Source organism: Mobula hypostoma, chromosome 11 (genome assembly GCF_963921235.1).
Source record: "Mobula hypostoma chromosome 11, sMobHyp1.1, whole genome shotgun sequence".
NCBI lineage: Eukaryota > Metazoa > Chordata > Chondrichthyes > Myliobatiformes > Myliobatidae > Mobula > Mobula hypostoma.
Window position 1 is genome coordinate 79652269 of NC_086107.1, and position 26806 is coordinate 79679074.

The 26806-nt window shown below is 44.7% G+C and overlaps 1 protein-coding gene across 2 annotated transcripts in view; it reads right to left on the bottom strand.

Moving 5' to 3' along the window:
• Positions 1–247: 247 nt before the first annotated feature.
• Positions 248–26806, bottom strand: part of pvalb6 (parvalbumin 6) — a 35369-nt gene continuing 8810 nt past the window's right edge. For both annotated transcript variants that reach the window (XM_063062337.1, XM_063062338.1), the window contains exons 2-5: positions 13906–13974; positions 5460–5592; positions 905–1014; positions 248–464 (exon numbers count right to left, since the gene is read on the bottom strand). In XM_063062337.1, coding sequence (XP_062918407.1) covers positions 436–464; positions 905–1014; positions 5460–5592; positions 13906–13966 — 333 coding nt within the window. In that variant the 5' untranslated portion in view covers positions 13967–13974 and the 3' untranslated portion in view covers positions 248–435. The remainder of the gene's footprint in view (positions 465–904; positions 1015–5459; positions 5593–13905; positions 13975–26806) is intronic.

The following is a 26806-nucleotide window of genomic DNA, read 5'->3' on the forward strand; positions in this document are numbered from 1 at the left end:
GTGTTTGTCCGGTTTCCTCTCACATTCCAAAGATGTATGGTTGGGGTTATTAGTGCCGGAAGGGTGGCATCACTTGCGAGCTGCCCCAGCATATCCTTGGACTCTTTTGGTTGTTTATGCAAACCTTTTTCACTGTATGTTTTGATGTTTCAGTGTACTTGTGACAAATAAAGCTAATCCCTTTATCTTTCTTTAGTGGAGTTGGTTGGAGATGAAATTGAACTTGCAATGAAAGACATAGAGGCCATTTTGTGGGGCCAAATTATCTTTTGACATTTATTTGTTTGACAGCACCTTCCGGCACAAACACGAGTATAAAATGTACAAATAAATAGTAGGAACTATATGGACTTCTCATGAACCGAGGTTCTCCTCAGAGGTCCGTTCTGAATCGGACGGTGAGGGCGAATGGAGACTTGACTTGGTTCAGTTACTTCATGCTTGAGCTACGAGGTTGGTAAACTCTGCAAAGAACAAGAATAGAGTAGTTTATCACATTGAAATTTTCTGACAACTTGCATGTTGTCCCTGTGTCTGTGTGCGTACTGCACTAAACCTTCTGTGTGTGCCAATGTGAATGACAAAGGCAACAGGCACAGAGAATCACCAACACCTACATGTTCCTCTCCAAGTCAGGCATCTTGTTGTCTTGGAAATTTATCAGCCCTCCTTTATTGTCACTGCATCTAAACCCTCATCTCTCACTCACTCTCTTTCTCCCTGACTATCTCACTCACCTGTCTCTCTGTCTCTGTCCCTTTCTCTCTCTCTCTGACTGTCTATTCCTCTCTCTCCCTCTGTCTCATACATACATACACACAAAGGCATAGCTCACTACCTCTTTGTGAAAGGCAATCGACACACCCATATCCCGAATGACAGATACAACCGAGAAAATACTAACCTGACTGTCCAATCTTGCCATCATGATCCTCATCACCGGCCGCAAGAATTGCCTTAGTTTCACTTTCGGAAAGTTCTCTCCCATCAGGTGCAAAGCTCTGTAGTATATTTCTGTCAATGAAAAAACACGAATGAGTCCCAGTCTTCCCAAACTCCCCATCCTTGTGATCCCTGCCCACAGACAATTACCTGTCCCTCCAAATTCAATATTCAATATAATAATCTTTCCAGAATTCCCTGCTTTGGAAATCCTGGGAAGGGCTTAGCAGAGTGAATTCATCCTGGTTAAGGACTCTAGCGATCAGCATAAGGGAGCTGAATGTTTAGAGGAGGAATTTCTTAACTCAAAGCATTCCTAAAATGGTGACTGGTGAAATTAGTCTCATAGAAACATAGAAAACCTACAGCACAATACAGGCCCTTCAGCCCACAAAGTTGTGCCGAACATGTCCCTACCTTAGAAATTACTGGGCTTACCTATAGCCCTCTATTTTTCTAAGCTCCATGTACCTATCCAAAAGTCTCTTAAAAGACCCTATCGTATCCGCCTCCACCACTGTTGCTGGCAGCCCATTCCACACACTCACCACTCTCTGAGTAAAAAACTTACCCCTGTCATCCCCTTTGTACCTACTCCCCAGCACCTTAAACCTGTACCCTCTTGTGGCAACCATTTCAGCCCTAGGAAAAATCCTCTGACTATCTAATGATCAATGCCTCTCAACATCTTATACACCTCTGTAGGGTCACCTCTCATCCTCCGTTGCTCCAAGGAGAAAAGACCGAGTTCACTCAACCTGTTTTCATAAGGCATGCTCCCCAATCCAGGCAACATTCTTGTAAATCTCCTCTGCACCCTTTCTATGGTTTCCACATCCTTCCTGTAGTGTGGCGACCAGAACTGAGCACAATACTCCAAGTGGGGTCTGACCAGGGTCCTATATAGCTACAACATTACCTCTCGGCTCTTAAACTCAAAAAGGGAAGTGGGAGAGGGGATTCTGGGGGGGAGTGTTGAGAGACCAGGGACAGAGGGAAGTGAGAGAAAGGTGTCGGGGGTATGGTGGAGCGTTGTGTGGAGGGGAAGGAGGGAAATAGGGAAGAGTATTTTGAAGGATGGTAAAATATCTTGATACTCTCATCAAGATATCAGAGAATACAAGAAGGAAGAGATGTAGAGAATTGTTATCGTATTGAACAACAGGTCCTTTTTGAGGGGATGATTGGCTGTAGAAGGGGATAGTAAATTTATATTAGGGAATAGGGAATTCTTGGTTATGCTCTACAGCAGAGAGAGATGGGATAGTGAGCAGGTAACAAAGAGATAGAGGAGGCCTCTTCAGGGTTGGTACCAGGTCGTGTAACAGGCTCAGCTGGCTTAATCCACAAACTGTAGGCCAAAATGAACTTGTGCCTGGTTACTAGCCTCACAATGACTTCATTAAACTCCAGGATGGAAGCTTGTACAGAGAATATAGCAGAGAGGCCCTTCAACCCATGATGCTGTACTGACTCTTTAATCTACTCTGAGATCAATCAAACCTTTCTCTCTTCCCCCCCCCCACAAATCTCCCATTCCTGTCCCGTAAAGTCCATTTACCATCCTTCAAAATACTGTCTCCTATTTCCCTCCTTCCCCTCTGCCCAACCCTCCTCCATACCCCCGAGACATTTTTCTCACTTCCCTCTGTCTCTGGTCTCTCAACACTCCTCCCAGAATCCCCTCTCCCAGTTCCCTTTTCCTGAAGTCCCTCAATCTTTCCCTCTCTCCTACTACCCTTTCAAAATCCTCTCCTACTTCCTCCAATCCCAAAACCTCTCCCCACTTTCTTCCATCCACATCCCTCTTTTCCTCCCAGAATCCCCTTTCCCACGTCTATCTTCCTAAAGTCCTTCAACTGTCCCTCCCACAAAATACCCTTTCTTACTTTTCTCCCCATCCCTGAATCCTTCTCCCTCCTCGATATCCTTCTCCCTCTTTGATACCCCTCTCCCACTTCCATCCAACCAACGTCCTCCCCTCTGATGCAAAGGGAATCCCCTCTCCACTTCCCTCACAAAAGAAGAGAAGAGTTGAACTGTACACACAGCTCACATGCAGCCAACACTTAGTAGCCACTTTATTAGTTACACCTGTATACCTGCTTGTTAATGAAAATATCTAATTCAGCTAATCATGTGGCAGCAACTCAATGCGTAAAAGGATGTAGATATGGCCAGGAGCTTTAGTTGTTGTTTAGACCAAATATGAGTGTGGAGAAGAAATGTGATCTAACTGACTTTGACTGTGGAATGATAGTTGGTGCCAGATGGAATGGTTTGAGTATCTCAGAAACTGCTGATCTCCTGTGATTTTCACACTCAACAGTCTCTACAGATTACTGAGAATGGTTTGGAAAAACATCCGATGAGCCACAGTTCTGTGGGTGAAAGTGTCTTGTTAATGAGAGAGGTCAGAGGAGAATGGTTAGACTGGTTCAAATTGACATGAAGGCGACAGTAACTCAAATAACCACGTGTTACAACAGTGGTGTGCAGAAGAGCATCTCTGAATGCTCGACACATTGAACCTTGAAGTGGATGAGCTAGAGCAGCAGAAGACCATGAGCGTACACCCAGTGGCCATTTTATTAGGTACAGGAGGTACGTATAGCTTCATTGGCAACCTCCTGTACCTAATGAAATGCTCACTGAGTGTAGGTACTGAAACTTGACGCTACAAAAGGTTTCCCTTGCTCTATGTATTCATAACGCATGCAGGGTAGAGATAGTGGGGGTAAGCAGGTGAGGATAATGGATCAGAGGGCATCTGTTCTGGGACAATGACTCTGTTGTTAACATCAGCTTGTAATAAACAGACAGTTTGTACATCCCAGACTCAGTGTGAATTCCATCTGTCTACATTAGCCTACAACAGATTTCTGTGTTTTTTTTTCTTCTGTTCCCATAGTTAGCAGATCCTACAAACAAGCTTGCTCTAGGGTTTCTTGAATACATGCCCTTACATATCTGAGCAATTATATGTAAAATAAAAATAAGACATTTTTGGAAATCCCAAAGTGTCAGTCCACAGCCTGCTCTACTGCCACAATTAGGCCATTCTCAGGCTGGAGGATCATATTCCATCAAAGTAGCCTTCAGCCAGATGGTATGAACATTGATTTCTCTAGCTTCCTTCTAATTTCTCTTCCCTCTGCTTTCTCTCTTTTTCTATTCCCCAATCTGGTTACTGTGTCTCCCCTTCTCTTCTCTTCATCATCACCTCCCTTTGGTTTCCCCTCCTCCTTCCTTTCCACTCGTTCCATTCTCCTTCCTTATTAGATTTTTTCTTCTTCAGCCACTTACCTCTTCCACCTATCACCTCCCAGCTTCTTCTTCATTCCCCATCCCGCCTGCCTCTCTGCCTGAAATCCCCCGAATTCCTCAACCTTCCCATTCTGGCTTCTGCCCTTTTCCATTTAAGGGTCTCAGCCAAAACATTGACTATTTATTTCCCTCCATAGATGCTGTGCGACTTGCTGAGTGCCTCTTCGATCATTTTGTATGTGTTGTGGAAATACTCAGCATGTTGGATAGCAACTGTGGAGAGGGAAGTAGAATTAAAGAGCTGGGTGAACCAGTTCTGATGGAAAATCAGCACAATACAGCTCCTTAAGCCCTTAATATTGTGCCAACCTTTTAACTTACTCCAATATCAATCTAATCCTTCCCTCTGACATAACCCTCCATTTTTCTGCCATCCATATGACTATTTAACTGTCTTAAATGTCCTAATGTAATGCCTCTACCACCACACCTTGCAGCACTTCATTCCATGCATCCATCTCTCTCTGAGTAAAGAATTTACCTCTGACATCCCACCTATACTTTCCTACAATCACCTAAAATTGTATCTGCTTGTATTAGTCATTTCGGTTCTGGGAATAAGATTCTGGCTATCCACTCTATCATTGCCTCTTATCATAGTCAACATTCCACAGATGCTGCCTGACTACCTGTCTCCAGTGGTGCTTGTATTTGCTTCAAATACCCATCACCTTATGCAACAGGCACAAAATGCTGGAGGAGCTCAGCAAGTCAGGCAGCAGCTATGGAGGAGAATGAACAAGTGACGTTTCAGGCTGAGTCACATAATTAGTATTGGAAAGGAAGGGGGCAGAGGCCAAAATAAGTAGGTAGAGGGGAGAAGAAGTACCAGCTGGCAGGTAATAGCTAGGGGGAAGATGAGAGGTTTGTTGAGGGGGGGATGAAGTGAGAAACTGGGTGAGGATGGGTGGAAGAGGTAAAGGACTGAAGAAGGAGGAATCCACTGGATTTCCGACATCTGCAGAATCTCTTGTGTTCTTTCAGATCTCATTCTGAGTGAACACACAGCTTGATGTGGTGATTGAGATGGGCATGAGGATAGATGAATGTTAATAGGCTGCAAAACAGTGTGGATCACTAGTTGCAAGAATTCACCGGCAACTCAATCAAATTCTCATCAGTTCTGGACAATTTCTACCAGGTTAATACCCCCAGTGGTCCAACCCATGTCTTGTGCCATTGAGTCTTACTTGAGCTCATCCTCTTCAATGAAGCCACTCTTATCTTTGTCAAGGATTTTGAAGACTTTCTCCACTTCATCCTTTGTCTTCTTCTTCAAGCCAATCATGTTGAAGAACACCTTGTGATTGAAGCTTCCGGGCTCTAGACAAGGCACAAAAGAGATAGCGTTAGCAGGAAGATATCTACACTTGTAAGTTTAGTGTAGGCAACATCTTTCAGTAGAACAGTGCCCTTAACATAGCAAAATATTCCAAGGAGTTCCACCCACATGGAGCCACATAACGCGTTCCCAAGATACCCGAAGCTCAGCCAAATCAAGTTTCAAAATTATTTAACACTGTTTCCAGTACAGTAAGTGTAAAGGAGAATGAAATAATTGTTACTCTGGATCTGATGCAGATCAAAAAAATGGCACCCTAAGATAACACAATAATAAAAAAAACAATAAATACTGTATACTTACATAATATACCTTACATACTGTACTTAGATTGATTATATGTCCATAAAGTGATATAGGCAGTGAAGTGTCTGTATATAAGGTGATTCTGACAGAAACTGATAAAGTAGTGGTGGTGGGGTTGGGGAGGTATGGTGGGGTGGGTTAGTGGGTGGTAGTGTTGATCAACTTTACTTCCTGGGGAATGTAATTTTTTTGAGTCTGGTGGTCTTGGTGTGAATGCTATGTTGCCTCCTCCCTGATAAGAGTCCTTGAGCTGGGTGGGTGAGAACCTTTACGATATTGCTGGTGTTTTTCTGTATACATGTCCTTGACAGGCTGGTGCCAGTGATGTGCTGGGCAGTTTTGACTACCCATCATAGAGCTTTCCTGTCACAGAAGTGCAGTTTTGGTATCATGCACATTAGGATGCTTTCATCTGTCAATGAGGTTGGTATCAAAGTGAGTAGAGTGCACAGAGGTGAAAAGGGTCAGGAGGGAAAATCCAAGTGCCAATGGGCATGCTGTTAAACATAGAACATGAAGCATACAACACCACATCACAGGCCCACAATGTTGTGTTGAACCAATAAAATTAGTAATCAAATGAGGTCAATGGGACTATGCGGATTAGTGATTTGGCACAGACTGTTTCTCTGCTGTAGTGTTCTACAAATTAGCCAGAAAAAGTGGCTCACCTGAGGACTGGGAGAAATTCAGAGTTCAGCAGAGGAGGACAAAGGGCTTAATTAGGAAGGGGAAAAAAGATTATGAGAGAAAACTGGCAGGGAACATAAAAACTGACTGTAAAAGCTTTTTTAGATATGTGAAAAGAAAAAGATTGGTTAAAACAAATGTAGGTCCCCTACAGACAGAAACAGGTGAATTGATTATGGGGAGCAAGGACATGGCAGACCAATTGAATAATTACTTTGGTTCTGTCTTCACTAAGGAGGACATAAATAATCTTCTGGAAATAGTAGGGGACAGAGGGTCCAGTGAGATGGAGGAACTGAGGGAAATACATGTTAGTAGGGAAGTGGTGTTAGGTAAATTGAACGGATTAAAGGCAGATAAATCCCCAGGTCCAGATGGTCTGCATCCCAGAGTGCTTAAGGAAGTAGCCCAAGAAATAGTGGATGCATTAGTGATAATTTTTCAAAACTCTTTAGATTCTGGACTAGTTCCTGAGGATTGGAGGGTGGCTAATGTAACCCCATTTTTTAAAAAAGGAGGGAGAGAGATACCGGGGAATTATAGACCGGTTAGCCTAACTTCGGTGGTGGGGAAACTGCTAGAGTCAGTTATCAAAGATGTGATAACAGCACATTTGGAAAGCGGTGAAATCATCGGACAAAGTCAGCATGGATTTGTGAAAGGAAAATCATGTCTGACGATCTTATAGAATTTTTTGAGGATGTAACTAGTAGAGTGGATAGGGCATAACCAGTGGATGTGGTATATTTGGATTTTCAAAAGGCTTTTAACAAGGTCCCACACAGGAGATTAGTGTGTAAACTTAAAGCACACGGTATTGGGGGTAAGGTATAGATGTGGATAGAGAATTAGTTGGCAGACAGGAAGCAAAGAGTGGGAATAAACGGGACCTTTTCTGACTGGCAGGCAGTGACTAGTGGGGTACCGCAAGGCTCAGTGCTGGGACCCCAGTTGTTTACAATATGTATTAATGACTTGGATGAGGGAATTAAATGCAGCATCTCCAAGTTTGCGGATGACACGAAGCTGGGCGGCAGTGTTAGCTGTGAGGAGGATGCTAAGAGGATGCAGGGTGACTTGGATAGGTTAGGTGAGTGGGCAAATTCATGGCAGATGCAATTTAATGTGGATAAATGTGAAGTTATCCACTTTGGTGGCAAAAACAGGAAAACAGATTATTATCTGAATGGTGACTGATTAGGAAAAGGGGAGGTGCAACGAGACCTGGGTGTCATTATACACCAGTCATTGAAAGTGGGAATGCAGGTACAGCAGGTGGTGAAAAAGGCGAATGGTATGCCAGCATTTATAGCGAGAGGATTCGAGTACAGGAGCAGGGAGGTACTACTGCAGTTGTACAAGGCCTTGGTGAGACCACACCTGGAGTATTGTGTGCAGTTTTGGTCCCCTAATCTGAAGAAAGACACCCTTGCCATAGAGGGAGTACAAAGAAGGTTCACCAGGTTGATTCCTGGGATGGCAGGACTTTCATATGATGAAAGACTGGATGAACTAGGCTTATACTCGTTGGAATTTAGAAGATTGAGGGGGGATCTGATTGAAACGTATAAAATCCTGAAGGGATTAGACAGCCTAGATGCAGGAAGATTGTTCCCGATGTTGGGGAAGTCCAGAATGAGGGGTCACAGTTTGAGGATAAAGGGGAAGCCTTTTAGGACCGAGATTAGGAAAAACTTCTTCACACAGAGAGTGGTAAATCTGTGGAATTCTCTGCCACAGGAAACAGTTGAGGCCAGTTCATTGGCTATATTTAAGAGGGAGTTAGATATGGCCCTTGTGGCTACGGGGATCAGAGGGTATGGAGGGAAGGCTGGTGCAGGGTTCTGAGTTGGATGATCAGCCATGATCATACTGAATGGCGGTGCAGGCTCGAAGGGCTGAATGGCCTACTCCTGCACCTATTTTCTATGTTTCTATGTTTCTATGTTTCTATGACTAAATTCCAAGCAGTCACACCCTCTGTGTAAAAAACTTGTCCCTCAAATGTCCTTTGAATTAATCTCCTCTTGCCTTAAATGCATATCCTGTGGTATTAGAAATTTCAACCCTGGGAAAAAGATGCTGTCTGCCTTCACTATGTATGCCTCTCATAATATTATAAATCTCGACCAGATCTCCCCTCAGCCTCAGACTTGCCTTTAGCAGTGTACTGCCTCTTTACATTTGACCTACCAAAGTGCAACACTTCACATTTGACGTGGTTAAACACCATCTGCCAATTCTCTGCCCCTATCTGCAACTGATCTGCTGCATATACCGCTGTATTCTTTGCCAGTCATCTATGCTATCCAAAACACCATCAATCTTCATACTATCTCCAAACTTACTAACACACCCATCCACATTTTCATCCAGGTCATTTATTAACATTACAAACAGCAGAATTCCCAGTACAGATTGCGGCTGAACACCACTAACCACAGACCTCCAGCTAGAATAAGCCTGATTACTATCATTTGTCTCATATAGGCAAACCAGTTCTGAATCCAGACGGCCAACTTACCATGCATCAAGTGCATCTTAATCTTCTGGATGAGCCTCCTGAAAGAGACCTTGTCAAGCAATTTATTAAAATCCATGTAGACAATATTAACTGCTCTATCTTCATCAATCATCTTTGTTACCTCATCAAAAATATCAGTCAAGTTACTAAGGCACAACTTACCCTTCACAGCCCATGCTGGCTCTCCCTAATGAGGCCATGGTTTTCCAGATGCTCATAAAGACTATCCTTAGAATTCCCTCCAGTAACTTACCTACCACTGAGGTGAGACTCACCAGTCTATAGTTTCCAGTATTATCCCTGCTTCCTTTCTTGAATAATGGAACAACATTAGCTACTCAACAGTCCTCTGGGACCTCTTGCGTGATGCAGGAAGGCAGGGACCCTGACAACTACAACTGCGAGAAGTGCATCCAGCTGCAGCATTTAACAATCCTTGTTAAGTACTTGGAGTTGGAACTGAATGAACTCTGGATCATTTGGGAGCCTGAAGAGGTGATAGACAGGAGGTAGTTAGACCCAAGGTGCAGGGCACAGGAATATGGGTGATAGTAATGAAGGGGAATGGAGTTAAACAGTGTGGAGAACCCCCGTAGCCGTCCCCCTCAAGAGCAGGTGTATATATCTTTCGACACCGTCAGGGGGATGACCTAACAGTGGAAAGTCACAGCAGTTGGCTCTCTGGTACTGAGTCTGCCTCTGTGACTCAGAAGGGAAGGGAAGGTGGGGAGAAGAGGCATGTTGTGGTGATAGGGGATTCGTTAGTCAGGGGAATGGACAGGAGGTTCTGTGGGCGAGATTCACAGATGTTATGTTGCCTCCTGGGTGCCAGGTTCTGGGACATCTCAGGTCATTACCATTCTTAAGTGGGAGGGTGACCAACCAGAGGTCGTGGTCCATGTAGGTACCAATGACATGGGTAGAATGAATGACGAAGTTCTGCATAGGGAGTTCAGGGGGTTAGGTGCTAAGTAAATAGGCAGGCCCTCCAGGGTTGTGATCTCAGGATTGCTACTCATGTCACGTGCTAGTGAGGCCAGAACTAGGAAGATTATACAGTTTAATACATGGCTAAGCAGATAATGTAGGAGGGAGGACATATGATTTCTGAATCATTGAGCTCTTTTACGGAGAAAGTAGGACCTGTACAGAAGGGACAGTTAGTGAAGAGGTTGTGGAGGCAAATGTTGGTAAGACCTCAGACAGTTAGGAATCAAAAGGTTGAGCATGGTGCATCTGGTGATGTGAGCTGTGTATATTTCAATGCAAGAGGTATTTCAGGAAAGACGGATGAGCTCAGGACATGGAACAATACCTGGAATTATGACATTGTAGCTACTAGTGAGACTTGGTTGCAGGAGGGGCAGGACTGGCAGCTCAATATTCTGGGGTTCCGTTGTTTTAGATGTGACAGAGCAGGAGGGATTAAAGGAGGGGTGGGTTACTGGTCAAGGAAAATGCATGACAGCGCTCTGTCGGATCAGACTGAAGAACTCAACCAGTGAGGCATTTAGGGTGAAAGAAGGAAGGTATGACCATGTTAATGGGGCTTTATTACAGACCACCCAACAGTCCTGGAAAATTGGTTAATCTGTGAAGATTAACACCTTCCAGACCCAAAGGATATAAAACAATGCTTCGGTCTTCGAGGCATCACTCCTGCTTTACATAAAATGTTGCAGTTTGGGATTACCACTTCAAACTGTGGTGCAACCTGTTGGTTGTGGTTTTTATTTGAGTTTAATAGGAGAAGCAGAAGTTTGAGTGCCCAAGGCAACCTTCATGAATTTTTCTGAATCCATAACCATATTTCATAAGCTGTGACACACACACAATGCTGGAGGAATGCAGCAGGTCAGGCAGCATCTATGGAGGGGGATGAACAGTCGATATTTTGGGCTGAGATCCTTCATCAGGACTGGGAAAGAAGGGGGAAGAAGCCAGAATAAGAAGCTGGGGAAGGGGAAGGAGTACAAACTAGCAGGTGATAGTGAGACCAAGTGAGGGGGGTAGCTGAGTGTGTGGGGGATGGGAGCCGAGAGGTAAAAGGTAGGAGTGGCAAAGGGCTGAAGAAGACAGAATCTGATAAGAGAGTAGGGTGGACCATGAAGGAAAAGGAAGGAGGAGAGAACCAGAGGAGGATTATGGGCAGATGAGGAGAAGAGGTGAGTGGGGAACAAGAATGGGGAATATAAACTGTGACGAGAATACACATAAAATGAAGATGTTTGCTGGCCTGGGTTAGCATCAGTGACATCAGCAAGTGGTCTGCCACCTGCCCTCAGGGGAAGGAGAGATAAGGAACAATGGAGCAGCGTCTGGAGATGTGTAATGAAGGGACGTGGGAGAGAGAGCTGTCTGGAGCGGCTCCCCCCTTTGAACCCTGAACTGTTTGAAGTGATGGACAGGCGATACCCCAGCGGGGGGATAAAAAGGGACCGGTTCGCTAAGGCAGGACACGTGCCACCCGAGGTAACGAGACCCTGGAAGTGGTACGCTTCTCACGAGTCGGTGAGAGGTACCAGACAACGGCCAGGGTGGAAAGGTACGATCAGCGGGAACCCGGTGTGTGTCCGCCCTTGCCTGGGTGCCGGGTTCACTGCAGAGGATCGACCGCATCTGGAGGAGGGGTCACAGTCGGTGACCTCAGGTGACATCACCAAGGACCCGCCAAAAGCTGCTTGTGAGCCATCTCGCCGGTCTGTGAGTGAAGCAGTGTCTGAATGATCAGTTGTTCCCGTTCTATCTCTCTCTTCCCCCCACGTTGTCCATCGCCAGGGCAACGATTACTGCGAACTGAACTACTAAACTGGACTGAACTTTGTTTCACTTTTAAATTTGGTCATTTACCCCTAGACAACGATAGAGCTTGATTGATGCTGTTATCTTAATTCTGTGCATATGTGTGTTTATCATCGCTGAACTGTTGCATTTATTATCCTTTCGATTACTGTGTTGCTTATTTCTTTAATAAAACTTTCTTAGTTCTAGTACTCCAGACTCCAACTGAGTGATCCATTTCTGCTGGTTTGGCAACCCAGTTACGGGGTACGTAACAAACCATATAATAATTACAGCACGGAAACAGGCCATCTTGGCCCATCTAGTCCATGCCGAACTCTTACTCCCACCTAGTCCCACCGAACTGCACTCAGCCCATAACTCTCCATTCCTTTCCTGTCCATATATCTTATCCAATTTAACTTTAAATGACAACATCGAACCTGCCTCAACCACTTCTTCTGGAAGCTCGTTCCACACAGCTACCACTCTCTGAGTAAAGAAGTTCCCCCTCATTTTACCCCTAAACTTTTGCCCTTTAACTCTCAACTCATGTCCTCTTGTTTGAATCTCCCCCACTCTCAATGGAAAAAGCCTACCACATCAACTCTATCTATCCCCCTCATAATTTTAAATACCTCTATCAAGTCTCCCCTCAACCTTCTACGCTCCAAAGAATGGAAAATGAAAGAAGGGGGAGGGTGGAGAAATTGCTGAAAATTAGAGAAAATGTTATGTGTGCAGGCATCTCTGATTCTGTTTCCAAGGGCACCATGTAGTTTCTCTTAGATTAAAATTGCTCTGATAGGAGAGGAGAGTGGATCATGGGAGAAAGGGAAGGATGAGGGGCATCAGAGAGAGGTGATGGGCAGGTGAGAAGAGGAAAGGGGTAAGTGGAGAAGCAGAATGGGGAATGGAAAAAGAGAGAAGTGTAAGGGGGGAGAAATTACTGGAAGGAAGAGTACAAGCTGGCAGATGATTGGTGAGGAGGAAGGTGGGTGGGTCGGGGAGGGAGGATGAAGTGAGAAGCTGGGACGTGATAGGTTATAGGTGGGAAGTGATATTGTGTTTAATATTTGATTCGCTAATGTCCTTTAGAGATAGAAATGTTACAATTTTTACCAAGGCTCGGTGATGTCTGACTCCAGATCAACATGAATGTGGTTATTGGTTTATTGTTGGCAATGAAACATTTTGTTTTGCTCACCATCCAGGCAGATCATTACCAAACATGAGTGCATTGAGGCCGTACAAGGGAAATCCATAAGAGAATGAAGAATTTTGTGTTACAGTTCCAGAGAAAGTGCAATGCCGGCAGACAAATAAAGTGTATGGGCCACGAAGAGGTAAATTGTGAAATCAAGAGTTCATCACTTAGATCATCACTGATCTGTTCAAGAGTCTGGTGACAAAGGGATATAAGTTGTCCTTGAGCCTGGTGATGCATGTTTTTTGAATCCTCTGCCGGCAAAAGAGAAAGTGCTGGGCTGGAAGGGGTCTTTTGTTATGCTGGCAGTTTTCCCAAGGCAGTGGGAGTCCATGGAAGGGAGGCTGGTCTTAATATGGACTGAGCTGAGTCCACAACTCTCTGGCTTGACATTTGTGATCTACCATCATCCCAAAGGAAGGGGTTAAATCAGAACTAAGTACTATGGAAAATTGAAATTGAAGCAGAGAGCTTTGGAAACTCACAGAGCCATGGAGAAAGAGTTGGGCAAGAGGACTGATGGGATTGCTCCCAAGAATGGGACCATTGGTCTAAATGGCCATCTTTCGCTTCACAGTGAATCTTTTCTAAATGCTTGGTGGGTTGGATAGCATCCATGGAGGGAGAAGTGAAGGTTTATTGAGTTTTGGTGAAAGGTGACTAGCACAAAATACTAACTTTGTTTCTCTTCCAATGCCAATATTTCTTGATGTGAAGCATTTTAAGTGCAACCTTGCAAAACAATGTCCTTGTTCCTTGAAACAATAAACTGTAAACTGCACTTACTTTGGAAATTTTCCAGGGCTTTTTTGATGTCGTCCTTGGCAAGCAAATCTGTAATAGCCATCTTCGCAGCTGTTGAGGGAGAGGAAATATCGATCGTTTAAATGTGTCATTTGACAAATCTTCTAGTTCTTTCTCATATGAAACTTGCAACACAGTTTGAGACCATCTTTTCTGTACAGCACTTAGAGTATCCATCTTCCTGCCTTTAAAACTTTCCTATTTTCCCTTCACACTGATTTGTCTAGCTTCTAAATAGAATCCCTGTAGGAATATTCCAGTCTTTGCTCCTTTTTGCTGATCATCAACATTGTGAAGTATTCTGAAAGCTTACTCTTTTTAGCACTGGAAAGCAAAATCGCATTTAAAGAATCTGTTTCTATATCAATACCAATGCTGCTGAAATTGAGTTTGTTGTTGCCTTACTTTCTTTGCAACCTAGATCTAGTCTGTAGTAAGTTTGGTGTACATGGGGGCAATAGCCAGAACCTAATCTCCTTTGTTATTTTGCAGATCTGTATGAATGTACACTCAGCGGCCACTATATTAGGTACATCTGCTCGTTACTGTCAATATCTTATCAGCCAATCAAATAGGAACAACTCAATCATAAAAGCATGCAGGCATGGTAAAGAGATTCGATTGTTCAGACCAAACATCAGAATGGGGGAGAAATGTGATCAAAATGACTGTGGAATGATTGTCGGTGCCAAACGGGGTGGTTTGAGTATCTCAGAAACTGCTGATCTCCTAGAATTATCACCCAAAGCAGTTCTAGTGTTTACAGAGAATGGTATTAAAATACAAAAGCATCTAGTGAGTGGCAGTTCTGTGAGTGAAAACACCTTCTTAATGAGAGAGATCAGAGGAGAATGCCCAGAGAGGTTCAAGCTGACAGGAAGGCAACAGTAACTCAAATAATCACACGTTACAACAGTGGTGTGCAGGAGAGCTTCTCTGCGTGCAGAATACAAAGAGGGTGGAAAACAGCAGCAGGTCATTGAGTATATAAGTGAAGGTCACATTTTAGTAGTCCCTAGGTTGTGTGTGTTTCTGGGGTGGGTATAGATAGAGTGAATGCACAAAGTATTCTTCCTAGGGAAATGGAACCAAAAGCTAGAGGGGGAAGACCTAAAAGGGGCCTGAATATTCTTCAGACAGAGAGTGTGTGCACATGGAACAATGTGCCAAAAAAAGTAAATGAGGCGGATGCAATAATGACATTTAAAAGGCATTTGGATGCACATGGACAGGAGTGGTTTAGAGGGATATGGACTAAACACAGGCAAATGAGACAGGCTTGTGGGCATTTTGGATCTGGTGGGCATGGATCTGGTGCTCTTGTATCTATGTCCTTGTAACCCAACACCCTCAGAACATTTGGTAATGGACTAAGCAGATTTTCCTGATGATTGACTGTTAAACTTAATTCAACACATTGTTTTCTTTTAAAATTCAAGAAACAGAACAAGTTAATTTTATTCATAAACACAAGAGATTCTGCAGATGCTGAAAATACAGAGTGACACACACACACAACCCAATAAGTCAGGCAGCATCTTTGGAAAGGAATAAAGAATTGATGTTTTGGGCTGAGATCAGGTGACTTAAAGATTACACATGAATAATATAACTTTTTCAGGGAGCTGGTGAATTTTAAGAGAGTGTGCAATCCAGGGCCTTGGTGTGTCCAAAGCAAGCAAAAGAAATGGGTCTCCAGGGAACTTAAGTCTGGAAAATGTGTTTCTTTTGAGTTTACAGAGAATCTGGGAAATGTGTCTCAGGTGAGCTGAAAGAGAATCGAGGACATGTGGCCTGTGAGTTTATAGAGAGGTTTGGAAATGGGCTCCCTGTGAGTTTACAGGGGCGGCTGGGAACTGGGACCTGTGAGTTTATAGAGAACCTTTGAACTGGGGTCCCTGTGAGTCTACAGTGGGTCTGGGAAATGGGGTCCCTGTGAGTTTACAGAGGGTCTGGGAAATGGGGTCCCTGTGAGTCTACAGTGGGTCTGGGAGATGGGGTCCCTGTGAGTTTACAGAGGGTCTGGGAAATGGGGTCCCTGTGAGTCTACAGTGGATCTAGGAAAAGGGGTCTGTGTGAGTTTACAGAGGGTCTGGGAAATGGGGTCCATGTGAGTTTACAGAGGGTTGGGGAAATAGGATTCCTGTGAGTTTACAGAGGGTTTGGGAAATGGGGCATTGTGAATTTAAAGAAAATCTGCAATATGGGGCCTTGTGACCTTAAAGAGAATATAGAAAATTGAACCCAGAAACTTAATAAGAACAATGTTAAACTCATGGGATTTCTAAACAATTGGATAGGGGATTGCCAGAATTGTTTTGCATTACCCCAGGAGTAATTGTCCACAATGCAAAATTGGCTCTAAAACTGAATTCTGTTCACATGGAACAGTACAGCACAATACAGGCCCTTTGGCCCATGATGTGGTGCCGACCCTTTAACCTACTCCAAGATCAATGTAACCCTTCCTTCTGTGGCTACACTGGCTGCCTGTAAGGAGACAAATCTGAAGGTAGTATATAGTATACATACTTTGATGATAAATATACTTTGCACTTTGCACATTGTCTCTGAAACCATGATTCACCACCAACAACTGAACCCATCATTTAAATATTACTGTTCACGGGGGCTTGCACTGCAGTATTTGGCCTCTGTCATATTGCAAGATGAACATCACTGGTTTGTAGATTGTTGTGGACTGCCCCAAAGTGCTTAAATAAATGCAAATCATAAACACGAGATTCTGCAAATGCTGGAAATCCAGAGTAACACACAAAATGCTGGAGAAACTCATCAGGCCCAGCAGCATCTATGGAGGGGAATAAAGAGTTTTAGTTTCAGGCCAAGACTCTTCACCACGACTGGAAAGGAAGACGGAAGAAGCCAGAATAAGAAGGTGGGGAACAGCAAAGAGTACAAGCTAGATGGTGATAGGTGAAGCCAGGTGAGGGGAAGCCAGGTGGGTGGGGGGGGCTGTGGTGATGTGAGAAGCTGGGAGATGATAGATGGGAGGTGATGGATGGGAGATGGGAGATGATAGATGGGAGGTGATGGATGGGAGATGGGAGATGATAAATGGGAGATGGGAGATCAAAGATGGGAGATGGTAGATGGGAGATGATAGATAGGAGATAGAAACACAGAAACATAGAAAACCTACAGCACAATACAGGCCCTTCAGCCCACAAAGCTATGCCGAACATGTCCTTACCTTAAAAATTACCTAGAGTTACCCAAAGCCCTCTATTTTTCTGAGCTCCATGTACCTGTCCAGGAGTCTCTTGAAAGACCCTATCGTATCCACCTCCACCACCGTCACCGGCAGCCCATTCCACGCAATCACCACTCTCTGCGTAAAAAATTTACCCCTGACATCTGCTCTGTATCAGCTTCCAAGCACCTTAAAACTGTGCCTTCTCGTGCTAGCCATTTCAGCCCTGGGCAAAAGCCTCTGACTATCCACATGATCAATGCCTCTCATCATCTTATACATCTCTACCAGGTTACCACTCATCCACCGTCGCTCCAAGGAGAAAAGGCTAAGTTACTCAACCTATTCTTATAAGGCATGCTCCCCCATCCAGGCAACATTCTTGTAAATCTCCTCAGCACCCTTTCTGTGGTTTCCACGTCCTTCCTGTAGTGAGGTGACTAGAACTGAGCACAGTACTCCAAGTGGGGTCTGACCAGGGTCCTATAGAGCTGCAACATTACCTCTCGGCTCCTAAACTCAGTCCCATGACTGATGAAGGCCAGTGTTCTGAATGCTTTCTTAATCACAGAGTCAACCTGCGTAGCTGCTTTGAGTGTCCTTTGGACTCAGACCCCAAGATCCCTCTGATCCTCAGCACTGCCAAGAGTCTTACCATTAATACTATATCCTGCCATCATATCTGACCTACCAAAATGAACCACCTCACACTTCTATGGGTTGAACTCCATTAGCCACTTCTCAGCCCATTTTTTGCATCCAATCAATGTCCCGCTGTAACCTCTGACAGCCCTCCACACTATCCACAACCTTTGTGTCATCAGAAAATTTAACCCATCCCTCCACTTCCTCATCCAGATCATCTATAAAAATTATGAAGAGTACTGGTCCCAGAACAGATCCCTGAGGCACACCACTGGTGACTGACCTCCATGCAGAATATGACCCGTCTACAACTACTCTTTGCCTTCTGTGGGAAAGCCAGTTCTGGATCCACAAAGAAATGTCCCCTTGGATCCCATGCCTCCTTACTTTCTCAATAAGCCTTGCATGGGGTACCTTGTCAAATGTCTTGCTTAAATCCACATACACTACTTCTGCTGCTCTATCTTCATCAATGTGTTTAGTCACATCCACAAGAAATTCATTCAGGCTCGTAAGGCACTACATGCCTTTGACAAAGCCATGCTGACTATTCCTAACCATATTATGCCTCTCCAAATGTTCATAAATTCTGCCTCTCAGGATCTTCTCCATCAGCCTACCAACTACTGAAGTAAGACTCACCAGTCTATAATTTCCTGGGCTATCTACTCCCTTTCTTGAATAATGGAACAACATCCACAACCCTCCAATCCTCCGGAACCTCTCTCGTCCACATTGATGATGAAAGGATCATCACCAGAGGCTCAGCAATCTCCTACCTTGCCTCCCACAGTAGCCTGGGGTACATCCTGTCCGGTCCCGGTGACTTATCCAACTTAATGCTTTCCAAAAGCTCCAGAACATCCTCTTTCTTAATATCTACATGCTCAAGCTTTTCAGTCTGTTGTAAGTCATCCCTACAATCGCCAGTGATAGATGGGAGATGATAGATGGGAGGTGACAGATGGGAGGTGACAGATGGGAGGTGACAGATGGGAGGTGACTGATGGGAGATGATAGATGGGAGATGATAGATGATAGAGGTGAGGTGATATTGTGTTTAATATTTTAAAGTCTTAGATCACATTTCATCCCCATTTTGATGTTTGGTCTGAACAACAGCTTGAACCTTTTCATCATACCTGCATGATTTTATGCATTGAGTTGCTGTGGAAGAGGTGAAGGGCTGAGGAAGATAGTATCTGATAGGAGAGGAGAGTGGATCATGGAGGAAAGGGAAGGAAGAGGGGCACCTGAGGGAGGTGATAGGCAGGTGAGGAGAACAGAAAGGGTAAGAGGGGACCCAGAATGAAGAATGGAGAAGGGGGAAGGGAAAAATTACCTGAAGTTAGAAAAATCGACATTCATGCCATCAGACTGGAGGCTACCCAGGCAGAATACGACTGGTTGCTCTCCCAGTCTGACAGTGGCTGCATTGTGGCAGTAGAGTAGGCCACGGATCAATATGTCAGAATGGGAATGGGCAGTGGAATTAAAAGAGGTGGGCACTGGGAGATCCTGTTTGCAATAGTGTAGGAAACCAAAGGTTTGGCCTGGTTTCCATTCTGGCTCTGAGAGGCACTAATCAAGCCGTGCTATTTCTATGTGAAAATGAATGGGAAGTGGGATTAACATTGCAAAGGATAATTGTGCCTCTTGTCAATCTTGTTTTGTTGGGAATTCCTGGGCATTCATCCCAGCCTCCAAAACATTTGCTGCATTGCGCTGCTTGCGTGCCTTAATAAAGTCCAGAGTGGCTGTACAGACCAACACAGGTGGATGGTGCCAGGCGGAACCATTAAGGAGGCTAGTGGGGTAACGCCAGCCTCCTCCATTATGCAAGCACTGATCTTGGTCAGAGAAAGCCAGAGCTTCAAAGGAAAAATAATTATTTTAGAATCCCTAAATATAGTTAGATTGACACAAGTGATACTGCAGTTGCTGGAAATGCTGTGCATCACGCGCACAAAGTGCTGGAGGGACCCAGCAGGCCAGGCAGCACCTATGGAGAGATATAAACAGTCAACATTTTGGGTCAAGGTCCTTAATTAATAGATATATTAATTCTTCACAATAGATAAAATACACCCAGTGACCACTTTATTAAGTACATACTGCACCTAATAAAGAGGCCACTTTCGTGATTGTCTGTTGCTGTAGCCCATCTATTTCATGGCTTGACTTGTCGTGCTCTTCAGAGATGCTCGTCTGCACACCACTGTTGTAATGTGTGGTTATCTGAGTTACTGTCACCCTCCTGTCAGTTTAAACGGTCTCATTACAGATAGTAACAGGAATTGATAGTAACAAGCCACTGGCACTGTAATAGAGCTATCCTCACTAAAAGCCTTCTCCGTCTACTGAAGGCCATCTGGCCCATGTAAGTTCCAGTGAAGCAAGCCATTCCAATCTCCTCTTACATCCCTGCAATTCATTCTCCTGTACCTGATCTCATCATAATGTTTGATGGCATTTGACATATCATCAGCTCACAGATTTAACGTCCTTCACTTAAGCCAATACCTATTTATAGTGGGGATGTTCACAATGCTCCCGGCAGGCAGGCAATTGTCAGAGTACTTGAAACCTAATAAAGAATTAAGTAAGAAGATGCTAGCTGTGTGATTTGGATCTTATTTAAGGTTCTCAGCTGCCAGGCTTATTTTGCACCTAGACTTTGGAATAATAAAGGACGATCATTATGAACCGTGTACGCTTTTCAGGCTGTGGGCTCTGGACAGGGGAGTATCACACATACATTGAACCATACGGTTCAACAACCAACACAGGGTATGTTATGGGCAGCCCGCAAGTGTTGCCACACATTTTGGCACCAACGTAGCCTGCATTGTTCAGCAGGTGCACAGAGGGGAAGGGCTGCACGATCCAGCTCAATGAGGCTCCAGAACTGAGAAACTTCGGACCCATAACATGGTAACCGTGTTTCTTTCTCCTAACCTGCTGAATGTTTCCTGCATTTTCTGATTTTGTTCTATTGGCCAGCAAGTCTAGACTGAAACATGCCAAATCAATAGGACAGCGCGGTGAGGATAGCACCTTTACAACACCAGTGATGTGGGTTTAATTCCCGCCACTATCTGTAAGGAGTTTGTACGTACACCCCTGACCACAGGGGTTTCCTCCCATTTTTCAAAGAGTTAGCATGTTAATTGGTTACGTGGGTGTGATTGGGCTGTGCAGACTTGTTGGGCCAGAAGCGCCTGTTACCATGCTGTATCTCCAAACAAAAGTTTAAAGATGTAAGAAAAAGATATCTGCCATAATATGGAGATGTTTCTTACATTCTTTGACTCTCTTTCATGTTCACCTAAGAAAGATTGGGTCTAAACCTCAAGTTCCACCTCCTTTAACAGTGCAGAGCTCCCTCAGATCATATACACAAGAGATTCTGCAGATGCTGAAAAACCCAGGCTAACACACGCAAAATCCAGGTCAGGCAGCATCTATGGGTTGATGGAGTGGATGTGGAGGGCATGTTTCCTATATTGGCGGGGCGGGGAGATTCTTAGACCAGAGGGCACAGGCTTAGAATAGAAGGATGTCCCTTTTCACCAGAGGTGAGGAGATGCGGCTTTAGCTGGAGGGTGGTAAATCTGTAGAATTCATTACCACAGACAGCTGTGGCACCAAGTCATTGGGTGTATTTAAAGTGGAGATTGATAGGTTCTTCATTAGTCAGGGCATCACAGGTTCAGGGAGAAGGCAAGAGAATGAGGTTGAGAAGAATAATAAATCAGCCATGATGGACTGGTGGAGTAGACCCAATGGGCCAAATGACCTAATTCTGCCCAATGTTTTATGGTCTTATAGAAAGGAATAAAGGCTGAGACCCTTCATCTTTATTCCTCTCCATAGAAACGACCTGTCTGCTGAGTTCCTCCAGCATTTTATGCATGTTTCTCCTTCAGATGTTGCCTCTGGAACGTAGAAAAGAGCAGGGGTTGGTCATTTGGCCCTTAGTTCCTTCTGCTCAATCGATCAGGTCTTTTAGCTAGGCAAGCCAAGCGTATATTCAAATATCTAATCAGCCAATTAAGTGGTAGCAACTCAGTGCATAAAAGCACGCAGACATGGTCAAGAGGTCCCTGTGAATGCCTGTCAGGCATGAAGATTAGGCCAGGTTTTATCCTGACTACCTGTGAGATATAAATGAAACCAAATCTGATATCTTGGTGGAGCCCTGATACACTGGTTTATGTGAAGAACCTATTAACTGTTCCTTTCTTTATCAGCTATTCTGACTCGGTCAGCTAGCCAAGGCCATGCGCATCTAAAGATCAGGAAGGAAAACTATAAGGTTTACAAAGTGCAATGGCAGACTCCATTGGAGAACAGCACAGCAGAGATAAAGTCTAACTCTTTGGAATATACTCAGTGGCCACTTTATTAGGTACACCTACTGTACTCGTTTATTCAAATACCTAATCAGCCAATTAAGTGGTAGCAACTCAGTGCATAAAGGCACACAGATGTGGTCAAGAGGTGCGGTTGTTGTTCAGATCAAGCATCAGAATGGGGTGTTGACCGTGGAATGATTGTTGGTGTCAGAAAGGGAGGTTTGAGTATCTCAGAAACTGCTGATTCGGAGCAAGAAGGCTGCGAGTGAACGGCTGATTTTTCGGAGCGAAAGGAGGTTTTTACTACTCAGGGTAAAAGAGAGGTGAGATTGCGCAGGCACGTGACGTCAGCCAGTAGAGGGAAAGGTTTAAAAAGAAGACCACTATATCCAGCGGGCAGCAGAGAGGCTGCAGAGTGATCGCGCTTTGGCTTAACGGACTTAGGCAGTAATGGGATGAGGCGGGGTAGGTTTACCTGTGTTATTTGCGGAAAGGAGGAAGTATGTGTGTGAGGCCAGTTTTCTGTGCTCGGTATCAGATGTGGGAGATCCTGGAGTCTCCCAGCCTCCTTGACGGCCATATCTTCACCAGGTGTGTCGAGCTGCAGCTCCTAAGGGACCGAGTTAGGGAGCTGGAGAAGCAGCTCGATAACCTTTGCCTGTTCAAGTAGAGTGAGGAGGAGATAGAAAGGAGGCCACTGGAGACAGACAAGTGGGTCACAGTCAGGAGGGGGAAGGGGAAGAATCAGATACTAGAGAGTACCCCTGTGGCTGTACCCCTTGACAATAAGTACTCCTGTTTGAGTACTGTTGGGGAGGACAACCTACCTGGGGGAAGCAACAGTGGCCGTGCCTCTGGCACAGAGTCTGGCCCTGTGGCTCAGAAGGGTAGGGAAAGGAGGAGGAAGGCAGTAGTGATAGGGAACTCGATAGTAAGGGGGTCAGACAGGCGACTCTGTGGACACAGGAAAGAAACTCGGATGGTAGTTTGCCTCCCAGGTGCCAGGGTCCGGGATGTTTCAGATCGTGTCCAAGGTATCCTGCAGTGGAAGGGAGAACAGCCAGAGGTCATGGTACATATTGGTACCAATGACATAGTTAGGAAAAGGGGAGAGGTCCTGATGGAAGAATATAGGGAGTTAGGAAGGAAATTGAGAAACAGGACCCCAAAGGTAGTAATCTTGGGGTTACTGCCTGTGCCACGTGACAGTGAGAATAAGAATAGAATGAGGTGGAGGATAAATACGTGGCTGAGGGATTGGAGCAGGGAGCAGGGATTCAGATTTCTGGATCATTGGGACCTCTTTTGGGGCAAGTGTGACCTGTACAAAAAAGACGGGTTGCACTTGAATCCCAGGGGGGACCAATATCCTGGTGGGGAGGTTTGCTAAGGCTACTGGAGAGAGTTTAAACTAGAATTGTTGGGAGGTGGGAACCGAACTGAAGAGAATGGGGAAGAGGAGGTTGGCTCCCCTAGAGAAAGCTTGTAGACAGTGAGAGAGGGAGGATAGGCAGGTGATAGAGAAGGGATGCGCTCAGACCAAAGGTTTGAGATGTGTCTATTTTAACGCAAGGAGTGTTGTGAACAAAGCAGATGAGCTTAGAGCATGGATCAGTACTTGGAGATATGATGTGGTGGCCATTACAGAGACTTGGATGGCTCAGGAACAGGAATGGTTACCTCAAGTGCTGGGTTTTAGATGTTTTAGAAAGGACAGGGAGGGAGGAAAAAGAGGTGGAGACTTGGCACTGCTGATCAGAGATAGTGTCACGGCTGCAGAAAAGGTAGACGCCATGGAGGGATTCTCTATGGAGTGTCTGTAGGAGGAGGTTAGGAACAAGGAGGGGTCAATAACTTTACTGGGTGTTTTTTATATGCCGCCCAATAGTAACAGGGATATCGAGGAGCAGATAGGGAAACAGATCCTGGAAAGGTGTAATAATAACAGAGTTGTAGTGATGGGAGATTTTAACTTCCCAAATATCATAGAAACATAGAAACATAGAAAATAGGTGCAGGAGTAGGCCATTCGGCCCTTCGAGCCTGCACCGCCATTTATTATGATCATGGCTGATCATCCAACTCAGAACCCAGCCTTCCCTCCATACCCCCTGACCCCCGTAGCCACAAGGGCCATATCTAACTCCCTCTTAAATATAGCCAATGAACTGGCCTCAACTGTTTCCTGTGGCAGAGAATTCCACAGATTCACCACTCTCTGTGTGAAGAAGTTTTTCCTAATCTCGGTCCTAAAAGGCTTCCCCTCTATCCTCAAACTGTGACCCCTCGTTCTGGACCTCCCCAACATCAGGAACAATCTTCCCGCATCTAGCCTGTCCAATCCCTTTAGGATCTTATACGTTTCAATCAGATCCCCCCTCAATCTTCTAAATTCCAACGAGTACAAGCCCAGTTCATCCAGTCTTTCTTCATATGAAAGACCTGCCATCCCAGGAATCAATCTGGTGAACCTTCTTTGTACTCCCTCTATGGCAAAGATGTTATTCCTCAGATTAGGGGACCAAAACTGCACACAATACTCCAGGTGTGGTCTCACCAAGGCCTTGTACAACTGCAGTAGTACCTCCCTGCTCCTGTACTCGAATCCTCTCGCTATAAATGCCAGCATACCGTTCGCCTTTTTCACCGCCTGCTGTACCTGCATGCCCACTTTCAATGACTGGTGTATAATGACACCCAGGTCCCGTTGCACCTCCCCTTTTCCTAATCGGCCACCATTCAGATAATAATCTGTTTTCCTATTTTTGCCACCAAAGTGGATAACTTCACATTTATCCACATTAAATTGCATCTGCCATGAGTTTGCCCACTCACCTAACCTATCCAAGTCACCCTGCATCCTCTTAGCATCCTCCTCACTGCTAACACTGCCACCCAGCTTCGTGTCATCCGCAAACTTGGAGATGCTGCATTTAATTCCCTCATCCAAGTCATTAATATATATTGTAAACAACTGGGGTCCCAGCACTGAGCCTTGCGGTACCCCACTAGTCACCGCCTGCCATTCTGAAAAGGTCCCGTTTATTCCCACTCTTTGCTTCCTGTCTGCTAACCAATTCTCCACCCACACCAATACCTTACCCCCAATACCGTGTGCTTTAAGTTTGCACACTAATCTCCTGTGTGGGACCTTGTCAAAAGCCTTTTGAAAATCCAAATATACCACATCCACTGGTTCTCCCCTATCCACTCTACTAGTTACATCCTCAAAAAATTCTATGAGATTCGTCAGACATGATTTTCCTTTCACAAATCCATGCTGACTTTGTCCGATGATTTCACCGCTTTCCAAATGTGCTGTTATCACATCCTTGATAACTGACTCCAGCAGTTTCCCCACCACCGACGTTAGGCTAACCGGCCTATAATTCCCCGGTTTCTCTCTCCCTCCTTTTTTAAAAAGTGGGGTTACATTAGCCACCCTCCAATCCTCAGGAACTAGTCCAGAATCTAACGAGTTTTGAAAAATTATCACTAATGCATCCACTATTTCTTGGGCTACTTCCTTAAGCACTCTGGGATGCAGACCATCTGGCCCTGGGGATTTATCTGCCTTCAATCCCTTCAATTTACCTAACACCACTTCCCTACTAACATGTATTTCACCCAGTTCCTCCATCTCACTGGACCCTCTGTCCCTTACTATTTCTGGAAGATTATTTATGTCCTCCTTAGTGAAGACAGAACCAAAGTAATTATTCAGTTGGTCTGCCATGTCCTTGCTCCCCATAATCAATTCACCTGTTTCTGTCTGCAGGGGACCTACATTTGTCTTTATCAGTCTTTTCCTTTTTACATATCTATAAAAGCTTTTACAGTCCGTTTTTATGTTCTCTGCCAGTTTTCTCTCATAATCTTTTTTCCCCTTCCTAATTAAGCCCTTTGTCCTCCTCTGCTGAACTCTGAATTTCTCCCAGTCCTCAGGTGAGCCACTTTCTCTGGCTAATTTGTATGCTACTTCTTTGGAATTGATACTATCCCTAATTTCTCTTGTCAGCCACGGGTGCACTATCTTCCTTGATTTATTCTTTTGCCAAACTGGGATGAACAATTGTTGTAGTTCATCCATGCAACCTTTAAATGCTTGCCATTGCATATCCACCGTCAATCCTTTAAGTGTCATTTGCCAGTCTATCTTAGCTAATTCACGTCTCATACCTTCAAAGTTACCCCTCTTTAAGTTCAGAACCTTTGTTGCTGAATTAACTATGTCACTCTCCATGTTAATGAAGAATTCCACCATATTATGGTCACTCTTACCCAAGGGGCCTCTCATGACAAGATCACTAATTAACCCTTCCTCATTGCTCAAAACCCAGTCCAGAATAGCCTGCTCTGTAGTTGGTTCCTCGACATGTTGGTTCAAAAAACCATCCCGCATACATTCCAAGAAATCCTCTTCCTCAGCACCTTTACCAATTTGGTTCACCCAGTCTACATGTAGATTGAAGTCACCCATATCGATTGGCATTCCCTAGAGCAAAGGGTTTAGATGGGGTGGAGTTTGTTAGGTGTGTTCAGGAAGATTTCTTGACACAATATGTAGATAAGCCTACAAGAGGAGAGGCTGTACTTGATTTAGTATTGGGAAATAAACCTGGTCAGGTGTCAGATCTCTCAGTGGGGGAGCATTTTGGAGATAGTG